General features: G+C 58.9%; 1 protein-coding gene across 1 annotated transcript; it reads left to right on the top strand.

Moving 5' to 3' along the window:
• The first annotated feature begins 949 nt into the window (after positions 1 to 949).
• Positions 950 to 3,013, top strand: LOC103704048 (cytochrome P450 86A1). Its single transcript, XM_008787183.5, has one exon. It carries the CDS (start codon positions 1,132 to 1,134, stop codon positions 2,791 to 2,793), a length of 1,662 nt encoding a protein of 553 aa, XP_008785405.4. The 5' UTR covers positions 950 to 1,131; the 3' UTR covers positions 2,794 to 3,013.
• Positions 3,014 to 12,042: the final 9,029 nt, after the last annotated feature.

Genomic DNA, 12,042 nt, shown 5'->3' on the forward strand with positions numbered 1-12,042 from the left:
GTGTGAAAAATTTTAAATTCCCGTTGCTGAACCTGTATGTCCGTTAGCTCCGTTCCCACACGTCCAAGTTTCTTGTCCTCGCCATAAACAAAGGAGTGTCGTTTCTGCATTGATTTCTTCCACCGCACTTAAATTTGCTCACCCTGTGGCATGTCCCATAGTTTCTCCTTGCAGTTGAACGGCTTCCAACCAAACCCATAGTTTTCTAGCAGCCTGAAAGGCGCCCATCCTTTCGAGCGCTTTCTTCAATTTACGTCTCCTTGTGCCCCTGCCATAAGCACGCATGGCATGCTCTATTTTCTCATCCAATCCACTTGAGTAGCAAATAGAGCTACTTCGAAGAAGTCGACTATCATTAAAATATATTCCGCCCCCACCCCCAGTCTCTAGACATCGCAGAGCCATAGAATGCTCCAAACCAAAACAAGGGTGCACGCAATCGAGACGGTCTCCCCGTTAACGGATGACCGACTGGGTTCGGGTTGTATCTTTCGCGCCAAAGGATGCATGGTCTTTTTTTTTCTTTCTTTTTTTGTTTCGACGCTGACCGTTGGTTCTCGCCTGCACGGCTCTCAAAGGATCAGAACTCATTCATTCATCCGCCTCCACGGATCTCGAAGCGATAATTGCGTGATCCAAAGGTGGATTCGCGCGAAAGATACAGCCCCGTCCCTGATTGCAATGGAGGTCTATCGTTCGGCTGTAGTGGAAACCAGCACGAGTGAACGGTTTTTTGAGTAAAATAGCGAAGCTCGTTCACAGAGACCGGACGGTTTCTACGTTCGTCGGGGCGAGCCGGACACCGGGCGACCCGCCCCTGTGTTTGTACATTGTTACATGCGTAAACAACGGCGTTCTACCTCCTCGGACCAGCAAGAAAAGCTACCCCCCTATTTCCCACCAACCCCTCCAACGTGACACACGGACGCACTCAACGTACCTCCTCCACATTCTAATCCTCTCTCTCTCTCTCTCTCTCTCTCTCTCTCACACACACACACACACACACACACACACATCCCTGTGAGATCTCAGAGAGTATATATAACACGAGGACCCGGCATATTTCTCGACCCACATTTTTATCAGTTTGTCAATCGTCTCCTTGGCCTATCAGCAACCACAGCTGCAATGGAGACGGTAGAATGCCAAGCAGACCAACAGCAACCAGAAGGCAGCATCCATTTCCTGGTGATGGCCCTTGTAGCGGCGTTGGTATCGGCATATTTGATGTGGTTCTTGGTGCTGACCCGGCGGCTGACGGGGCCAAGGGTGTGGCCCCTCTTCGGCAGCCTCCCGGGCCTCATCTCCAACCGCTCCCGCCTTCACGACTGGATCGCCGGCAACCTCCGCGCGACGGGAGCCGCTGCCACGTACCAGACGTGCGTTCTGCCGCTGCCGGGTGTGGCTCGGCGGCAGGGGCTGGTGACCGTCACGTGCAACCCGAGGAACCTGGAGCACGTGCTGCGCACTCGCTTCGACAACTACCCCAAGGGCCCCATTTGGCAGTCCAACTTCCACGACCTCCTGGGCCGGGGCATCTTCAACTCCGACGGCGATACCTGGCTCCTCCAGCGCAAGACCGCCGCCCTCGAGTTCACCACCCGCACCCTCCGCCAGGCCATGGCCCGCTGGGCCAACCGCGCCATCAAATCCCGCCTCTGGCGCATCCTCGCCGACCACTGCGAAGACGACCACCTCCATCGCCGTCACAGCGTCGACCTCCAAGACCTCCTCCTCCGCCTCACCTTCGACAACATCTGCGGCCTCACCTTCGGCAAGGACCCCGAGACGCTCTCCCCGGACCTTCCAGACAACCCCTTCGCCAAGGCCTTCGACGCCGCCACCGAGGCCACCCTCCAGCGCTTCCTCTACCCCGACTTTCTCTGGCGTCTTAAGAAACTCCTCGACCTCGGGAGCGAGCGTAGCCTCCGGAAGAGCCTCGAGGTGGTAGACCGCTACATGACCGAGGCCATCGCCGCGCGCAAGGAGAGCCCCTCCGACGACCTGCTCTCACGGTTCATGAAGAAGAAGGATGCTAACGGCAACGCCTTCCCCTCCTCCGTCCTCCAGTGGATCGCCCTCAACTTCGTGCTCGCCGGCCGCGACACCTCCTCCGTCGCTCTCAGCTGGTTCTTCTGGACCGTAACCCAGCGGCCCGACGTGGAGAAGAAGGTGGTGGACGAGATTGCGGCGGTGCTGCGCGAGACGCGGGGGCCGGACGTGGCGCGGTGGGTGGAGGAGCCGCTGGCTTTCGATGAGCTGGAGCGCCTCGAATACCTCAAGGCGGCGCTGGCGGAGACGCTGCGACTGTACCCGTCGGTGCCGCAGGATTCCAAGTACGTGGTGGCGGACGACGTGCTGCCGGACGGCACGGTGGTGCCGGCGGGGTCGACGGTCACCTACTCGATCTACTCGGTGGGGAGGATGGAGGAGATATGGGGGAAGGACTGCATGGAGTTCCGGCCGGAGCGGTGGCTGACAGCAGAGGGGGGCCGGTTCGAGCAGGCTAAGGACGCGTACCGGTTCGTGGCGTTCAACGGAGGGCCGAGGACGTGCCTGGGGAAAGACCTGGCCTATCTCCAAATGAGGTCCATAGCGTCAGCGATTCTGCTCCGCCACCGGCTGGAGCTGGTCCCGGGCCACCGGGTGCAGCAGAAGATGTCCCTCACCCTCTTCATGCAGAACGGCCTCCAGGTGTACGTGCGCCAGAGGGAGCTGGACGACGATGTCAACACCGACTCACCTCCGAGTCCTGCCCCTCATGCGTCCACCGCGCCTGCCGCAGCTTAGATTCTGCTGCAGCTGTCTTGTTTGAACATTCTTTACACCAGAATTGTTCCCTTCGCGTATGGTCGAGAGTACCGGTGTTTGCCATTTGTTCGGTTTCTCTTTTTCTTTGTTTTATTTATACTCTGATGCTGCTGGTGGTGTGGTGCATGTACAAGTGCGCTTTGGCTTGTGTCTAGTTCTCAGTTATACAAATGCAACGGAAAATCAAACATCGTGATAACTTGTTGATTACTATGATTATGTTTTCTATGTACTGTAGCGCTTGCGACCAGTGACGAACAAAATTAATTGCTTGGATGTTTAGTACAGGCTTCAATGTGGACCTACCGTACGTTGATAGGTAACCTTGGATGCATGAGGCTCTGCTTGGTGATCATTATCCATCTCCAAACCACGTGGAAAGCACATGGCATGATCTAGTAAGAAAAAATAAGCCCAACAGTATCTTCTTCACGATGACAAGCAATATAGAAGCTCGATCTCTTTGCTTTTGAAGACTTGCCTGAAGAAATTTGCGCCAATCATTTAGAATTTTGGAGGGCACCATATGGCCAGAGGCTCTAAATAGCTGCCATATCATCCGATCATGGAGAGAGATAACCATCAAATATCCAAAAATGAAAAACCTATCTTGTTTGTGAATCATCGGTCTCCATGATCAGATGATGTGATGGCCGTCAAGAGCTGTATATAGCTCTCTATGGTGCAAAACTCAAACCATATTAGATCTAAAACCCACAACCATAAGCCTCAAGCATAAAATTTCTAAAGTTTTAGGTTATCCCAAATATGCAACAATTGTATTGTCCAGACATGAGATGCTGGTTGGTGCTTTGCGGGCTCCTCATGGGCTTCAAGTGCCAGCGGACAACAGTCCAACAGTAGAATCAAATCCAATAAGTTAACATGATTAGGGCAAAAAAAATAGCAATTTATGCATATCTGCGTTTGACATAAATGGTTCTGTTATGGGGAAATTGAGCCGCCATGCCCCACGTGATCGGCACGCGTATCCAGGAAAGCTACAGCTGCCCTATGATCCAGCACTCCGACCCCGAGTCGGACCTCCTCGGCTCCGCAGCCTGACCCCGGGTCGGCTGCCCTATGATCCAGCACTCCGACCCCGAGTCGGACCTCCTCGGCTCCGCAGCCCGACCCCGGGTCGGCTGCCCTATGATCCAGCACTCCGACCCCGAGTCGGACCTCCTCGGCTTCGCAGCCCGACCCCGGGTCGGCTGCCCTATGATCCAGCATTCCGACCCCGAGTCGGAGATCTTTTGATAACGACAGGCTATTCTCCAGAGGCACGCCGCGGCCTCCTGCTCCACTACTCCCTGCAACGGCTGTACCCGATGCTGCCCACGATCTCCTGTATCAACCGTACAAAGCGGAGCTCCACTACGCCCTGCCATGACCGTACCCAGCGCTGCTCCACGACGCCCCGTAACGGCCATGTCGGTGGCCATTCTATCGTGCCCCACGACGACAAACCCCCCTGAGAGACCTCCCAGCCAGGTATATATGCGGCTGGGGGGAGAAGGGGGGGTAAGCAATACCTCCCAGAGCACTCTCTCCCACTTGTGATTATCATCTCTCCTCCTCCAATCTCCTCTGACTTGACCGTCGGAGGGCCATCACCACCCTGGTGGTGGTGCAAGGCTTGTTTGCAGGTTCCTTGGCGGAAGGTGGAGCGCAACCAGCACCAACCAAGACAACTCAGGCGGAACCCCGTTCACACCGTCGTGTCAATCGTTCTCGGTTTGGACCACCAGCAACAGTTGGCGCTAGAGGAAGGGCACGAATCTCAGAACGATCGTAATGGCACGGCGAGGTGGTCGCGGAGCTTCCAATGCTTCCGGTCGCGGAGCCTCTCGCGCCTCTGGCCGGGAGGCTGCTGCGTCCCCAACACACTCTCAGCAGCATTCCACCGCTTCTCCTCCCATTCAGACGGTCGAACCTGCTCAGTTCGACCAGCTAGCCCAGCAGGTTCGCACCCTCGCGGAGGCAGTGCAGAATCTGCAGGGTGTGATCTCTCGGGTGCCGCAGCGGGCTCAGGAGCCGCTGCTCCCCGAGCACTCGCCTCTTCCTCACAACCCGCGCTCCTTCCTCTCCCATGGAGAGGAGCGCCGACGCGGGGAGGATTCTCGAGTGCGGTCCATTCTGCCAGGACCTTCTCATCGGAGCTGCGCGGGGTACGAGAGGCGGACCCGGGCGCGTTCTCAGACACCCCAGTCCTCGAGGGGCCCGCACTCCAGTCGGTCCCCCTCGCGCCGCTCCTTGTCTCCCACCCACCGGTCGCGCTCCCTGGACCGGCGGGTGGACGATCTCCACAGACAGCTCCAGGTCCTGAAGGGCCACTCCAAAGATCCCTTCGCCGACTTGGAAATCTCCTCCCAGCCGGCGCTTGCCTCAAGGATCCTGCGAACCCTAAACCCGCCGGGGTTCAAAATGCCGGCGATCGAACCCTACGACGGGGCGGCGGACCCACGGGACCACGTGGAGAGTTTCAGGACTCTTATGCTCCTCCATGGAGCATCGGATCCTCTCCTCTGCAAAGCCTTCCCGGCGACCCTCCGCGGCCCGGCAAGGGCGTGGTTCGCCGGCCTGGAGGCTAATTCCATCCAGTCCTTCCACCAGTTCACCCGTCTCTTCATCAGCCATTTCGCCGTCAGTAGCCGGCGAAGACTGGTCTCCGACTCCCTCTTCGATGTCCGGCAGAACGAGGGAGAGAGCCTGCGGGATTATCTCACCCGCTTCAACAAGGCAACACTGGAGGTCCGGAATTTGAGCCAGGAGGTGGCTCTCTCAGCCCTGAAGCGAGGCTTCCGGAAGGGCAGACTCACCTTCTCCCTGGACAAACGCCTGCCGCGGAGCTTCCCGGAGCTGTTGTCTCGGGCAAACCAGTATGCAGACGCCGAGGAGGCAGCCTCCCACCGGAACAAGGAGGCCGCCGAGGCCCCTCTAAAGCCCGGGAAGAAAAGGCGAAAAGAGGCACCCCAGAGGAGGAGCCCGACGCCTCAACGCCGGCGCAGAAGCCCGTCACCAGCAAGGAACCACGGCGCCACACGCCCTCGTTCTCCGCACCGACGCTTCAACCGGTACACCCCACTCCTGGCCCCCCGGGCCCAGATCCTCATGGAGGTCAAGGGGCGGGAGGACCTCCCGGTCCCGAGGCAGATGAAGAAGATCCCTGGGAGGAAGCCTTCTCGGGCGTACTGTGAGTACCACCGAGACCACGGCCACGATACCGAAGACTGCTTCCAGCTTTGGGACGAGATCGAGGCTCTCATTCGCCGAGGGCGTCTCGGTCGATATGTAAACGACCGACGTCCCCCCGCAGACCCGCGTCCAGCCGACCCGGCCCCTCAGGAGCCTCGGGAGCAGAATCGACCCGTTGCGGGAGTGATCCACACCATCACTGGGGGCTGCTCTCGGCCCGTGAGGAACGCAGGGGGCTCGGCGGAAGTATCAGGAGTGGCCGTCGCGAAGAGGCAGCGGGTCGGAAATGTAATCACTTTTTGTGATGAAGATGTAAAGGGGGTTCAGACTCCCCACGATGACGCCATGGTGATCTCTCTCACTATGGCGGACTATGATGTAAGGCGTGTTCTTGTGGATAGTGGAAGCTCAGCTGATATTTTGTATTACGAGGCCTTCCAAAAGATGGGCTTTTTCCGACAATTGTTGCACAAAACATCCACCCCCCTCATAGGATTCACTGGAGACGCTATCTCGGCCGAAGGTGTCATCGAGCTGCCTGTGACTGCGGGCATTGCACCCGCAGAAGCCACGGTGCGGCTCGGGTTCTTGGTCGTCCGTGTCCCCTCGGCCTACAACGCTATCCTCGGACGACCCGGACTGAACGCCCTTCGCGCGGTGGTTTCTACCTACCATTTGCTCATGCGGTTCCCCACAGCGGCCGGGATTGGAGAGGTCCGAGGTGACCAGCCGACCGCACGGCAGTGTTTCCTAGCAACTCTCAAAGGGAAGAAGCCCATGGAGGCCCAAAGCGTCGAGTCACTTGACGCCAGAGACGAAGTGGCCTTGCGGCACGGGGAGCCGGCCGAGGGCGTAATCGAAGTTCCCCTCGAAGAAGGCCGCCCGGACCGCACGGTCCGGGTCGGTGCCAACCTCGACTTGGAAGCTCGGCTCCGGTTAGTGGAATTCCTCCGAGCCAATGCAGATGTGTTTGCCTGGTCGGCGGCCGATGTACCTGGGATCGACCCGGAGGTCGTTTCTCACGCCCTCAACGTCGACCCGACCCACCGACCAGTAAAGCAAAAGAAGAGACACTGTGCCCCGGATCGGATCCGGGTGGTCGACCAGGAGGTAGACAAACTCTTGGAGGCAGGTTTCATAAGAGAGGTGAGCTACCCCGAGTGGCTGGCAAACGTCGTACTTGTCCGGAAGGCGAGCGGGAAGTGGAGGATGTGCGTCGACTACACCGACCTGAACAAGGCGTGCCCCAAGGATAGCTTTCCGCTTCCACGGATAGACCAACTGGTCGACGCGACTTCCGGATATCAGCTACTGTCTTTTATGGACGCCTTCTCCGGCTACAACCAAATAATGATGGCTCCACAGGACGAGGAGAAAACTGCCTTCATAACAGACCGGGGGCTGTACTGTTACAAGGTAATGCCCTTCGGTCTGAAGAACGCTGGCGCCACTTACCAGCGCCTCGTCAATAAAATCTTCAAGGAGCAGATCGGCCGGAATATGGAGGTGTACGTGGACGATATGCTGGTAAAAAGCCGCCATGCAGACCAGCACATTGCAGATCTGGAGGAGACTTTCACCACCTTGCGAAAGTTTCGCATGAAGCTAAACCCAGCGAAGTGCGCTTTTGGTGCTTCGGCCGGGAGGTTCCTCGATTTCATTGTCAACCAGCGCGGGATCGAGGCCAACCCGGACAAGATCAAAGCCATCCAAGATATGTCCCCTCCGACCAAAGTGAAGGAGGTTCAGGAGCTCGCTGGAAGGGTCGCCGCGCTCGGACGATTTGTGGCAAAGTCGGCCGAACGCTGCCAACCATTCTTCAAGGTGTTGAAGCGCCCAAAAGACTTCCTCTGGACGGCCGAATGTCATGCGGCGTTCGACCAGCTCAAGGAGTACATGGCGTCTCCTCCCCTGCTGTCCAAGCCGCAAGAGGGGGAGATGCTCTACCTTTACCTGGCGGTCTCCCCAACCGCAGTCAGCGCAGTACTGGTTCGGGAAGAGGCAAGACTTCAGAAGCCTGTATACTACATCAGCCGAGTCCTCCGGGATGCCGAGACGCGGTACACGAAGGCTGAGAAGATCGCCTTCGCGCTGCTGACTGCGACCAGGAGGCTTCGCCCCTATTTCCAGGCTCATTCTGTCACCCTTTTGACCGATCAACCACTGCGGCAGATTCTCAGCAATCCAGAGAATGCGGGACGGCTGGTGAAGTGGGCAGTAGAACTTGGTGAGTTCGACATCCGCTACCAGCCCCGACCAGCCATCAAGGCCCAGGTGCTCGCGGACTTTCTCGCTGAGTGCACTGTGCAGGAGGCGGAACCTAAGCCGCCGGAGACACCCAGCCTCGATCTCCCGATCTGGACGCTCCACATTGACGGGTCGTCGAACCCTGAAGGTGGAGGGGCTGGGCTGGTCCTCACCAATCCCGATGGAGTGATAGCCGAGTATGCCTTGAGGTTCGGATTTCCAGTGACCAACAATGAGGCGGAGTACGAGGCCCTAGTCGCGGGACTCAAACTCGCCAAGGAGCTCGGCATCCGGCGTCTGAAAGTCTTCACCGACTCCCAGCTGGTGGTCGGGCAGGTTCGAGGGGAGTTCGAGGCGCGGAGCCCGACCATGCAGAGCTACGTCCGGAAGGTGCAAACACTCATTCCCGACCTCGGCAGTGTTGACATTCAGCAGGTCCCGAGGAGCGAAAATGCCAGGGCCGACAGGTTGTCCCGCCTAGTGGACGCAGACGCGCACAACTTGTCGAGGGCAATCTACCTGGAGACCCTGGATGCCCCGAGCATTGACGGGGCTGGAGCGGTGATGGCAATTGATCCGGAGCCGTCTTGGATGGACCCGCTCGTCGCCTACCTCGCCGAAGGAATCCTCCCTGAAGACGAAGATCAGGCCCGGCGGCTTGTAAAGAAGTCCGCCCACTACGTACTTTATGAAGGGAGGCTGTATCGGACCTCGTTTACCGCCCCCCTCTTAAGGTGCCTCCGCCCCGCGGAAGCGGCCTACGCCCTCGGCGAAGTCCACGAAGGCATCTGCGGATCGCACTTGGGGGCTAGGTCCTTGGCGCATAAGATCATGAGGCAAGGCTACTATTGGCCGACCTTGTTGGAGGACTCGAAGGACCACGTGCGGAAATGCGACGCCTGCCAGCGCCACGCCAACGTCCAGAGAGTCCCCTCTGTCCCCTTGGCGCCAATCACCGCGCCCTGGCCCTTCGCACAGTGGGGAATGGATATCCTCGGACCATTCCCCGTCGCTTCGGCCCAGCGGAAATTTTTGATTGTCGCCATCGACTACTTCACCAAGTGGGTGGAGGCAGAGCCACTGGCCACCATCACGGAGGCACAAGTCCGGAAGTTCGTGAAGAAGAACATCATTGTCCGATTTGGAGTACCTCGGGTCCTCATCTCGGATAACGGTCGACAGTTTGATAACAAGCACTTCCGGGACTTCTGCGAGGAATTCGGGATCGAGCATCGGTTCACATCCGTGTCGCATCCCCAAACCAACGGCGAGGCCGAGGTCACAAATCGGACAATCCTCCAAGGTATCAAAGCGCGGATCGGCCGGACGGGGCAAGCTTGGGTCGAGGAACTCGAGAATGTCCTTTGGGCGTATCGGACCACACAACGGACTCCTACTGGAGAGACGCCTTTCAGCCTAACCTATGGCACGGAAGCCGTTGCCCCCGTGGAGCTCGGACTCCCCTCGCCTCGGGTGGCCGCGCACCGACCCGAGGCCAATTCAGAGCAACTCCGAGGGAACTTGGATCTCTTGGAAGAGGCAAGGGAAATGGCTCAGGTACGGATGGCAATGTATCAGCAGAGGGTGGCCCGATATTACAACTCCAAAGTCCGACCGAAGCTTTTCAGAATTGGAGATCTGGTGCTGAGGCGAGCTAAGGCATCTCAACCTACGGAAGGTGGGAAGCTAGCGCCAAATTGGGAAGGCCCGTATAAAGTTCGTTGGGTAAACCGACCTGGCTCCTACCAGTTGGAAGCCCTAGATGGCCGAGAAATTCCAAGGGGCTGGAATTCCGCTAACCTGCGGATATATTACCAGTAGAACAACAAGGCCAGAAAGACAATTTAAAAAGGACGATCCGGGTGACGTATACCCCTAGGTCCACGTGTCTCCGCTCGCGCCCAGGCCGCATCCTCCTCGAAGAACCCGCGTATCGCGGCCGCTCAACTAACACTCCTCACCAGCAGCAACTGGCGATCCGATTTCCCAGGTAACGCATTAATTAGCGTTTAATACCCTTCTCGTGTTCCCCCCAGGCAACGCTTGGAGGAGAGGAGAAACACGGTCGCGGCTGGGCACAGAGAAACCCCGATGGGCGGCGAGCGACAAGTGGCCGACCAACGAGTGGAATGTCCCGAGGCTCGGCCCTCGGATGCCTGGCTAACCCGATGATCATCCCGGGAGCAGACTAGCCGGAAGCCCCGACCGGTCGCCTCGGCTTGCGCCAGCCTTGGCCGACCAACGAGCGGAATTTCCCTGAGGCTTGACAACCCTCAGATGCCTGGCTAACCCGATGATCATCCCGGGAGCAGACTAGCCGGAAGCCCCGACCGGTCGCCTCGGCTTGCGCCAGCCTTGGCCGACCAACGAGCGGAATTTTCCTGAGGCTTGACAACCCTCAGATGCCTGGCTAACCCGATGATCATCCCGGGAGCAGACTAGCCGGAAGCCCCGACCGGTCGCCTCGGCTTGCGCCAGCCTAGGCCGACCAACGAGTGGAATCTCCCGAGGCTCGGCCCTCGGATGCCTGGCTAACCCGATGATCATCCCGGGAGCAGACTAGCCGGAAGCCCCGACCGGTCGCCTCGGCTTGCGCCAGCCTTGGCCGACCAACGAGCGGAATTTCCCTGAGGCTTGACAACCCTCAGATGCCTGGCTAACCCGATGATCATCCCGGGAGCAGACTAGCCGGAAGCCCCGACCGGTCGCCTCGGCTTGCGCCAGCCTTGGCCGACCAACGAGCGGAATTTCCCTGAGGCTTGACAACCCTCAGATGCCTGGCTAACCCGATGATCATCCCGGGAGCAGACTAGCCGGAAGCCCCGACCGGTCGCCTCGGCTTGCGCCAGCCTAGGCCGACCAACGAGTGGAATCTCCCGAGGCTCGGCCCTCGGATGCCTGGCTAACCCGATGATCATCCCGGGAGCAGACTAGCCGGAAGCCCCGACCGGTCGCCTCGGCTTGCGCCAGCCTTGGCCGACCAACGAGCGGAATTTCCCTGAGGCTTGACAACCCTCAGATGCCTGGCTAACCCGATGATCATCCCGGGAGCAGACTAGCCGGAAGCCCCGACCGGTCGCCTCGGCTTGCGCCAGCCTTGGCCGACCAACGAGCGGAATTTCCCTGAGGCTTGACAACCCTCAGATGCCTGGCTAACCCGATGATCATCCCGGGAGCAAACTAGCCGGAAGCCCCGACCGGTCGCTTCGGCTTGCGCCAGCCTTGGCCGACCAGCGAGCGGAAGAATTCCCTGAGGCCTAACCCTCGGATGCCTGGCTTAGCGCCGGAAGAATTTCCTGAGGCCTAACCCTCGGATGCCTGGCCTAGCGCCGGAAGAATTTCCTGAGGCCTAACCCTCGGATGCCTGGCTTAGCGCCGGAAGAATTCCCTGAGGCCTAACCCTCGGATGCCTGGCTTAGCGCCGGAAGAATTTCCTGAGGCCTAACCCTCGGATGCCTGGCTTAGCGCCGGAAGAATTTCCTGAGGCCTAACCCTCGGATGCCTGGCCTAGCGCCGGAAGAATTTCCTGAGGCCTAACCCTCGGATGCCTGGCTTAGCGCCGGAAGAATTTCCTGAGGACTAACCCTCGGATGCCTGGCCTAGCGCCGGAAGAGTTTCCTGAGGCCTAACCCTCGGATGCCTGGCTCAGCGCCGGAAGAGTTTCCTGAGGCCTAACCCTCGGATGCCTGGCTTAGCGCCGGAAGAATTTCCTGAGGCCTAACCCTCGGATGCCTGGCTTAGCGCCGGAAGAATTTCCTGAGGACTAACCCTCGGATGCCTGGC

This window comes from Phoenix dactylifera, chromosome 8 (assembly GCF_051530095.1).
Source record: "Phoenix dactylifera cultivar Ajwa chromosome 8, Ajwa_hap1_PhDact_Kaust_v1.1, whole genome shotgun sequence".
Lineage (NCBI taxonomy): Eukaryota > Viridiplantae > Streptophyta > Magnoliopsida > Arecales > Arecaceae > Phoenix > Phoenix dactylifera.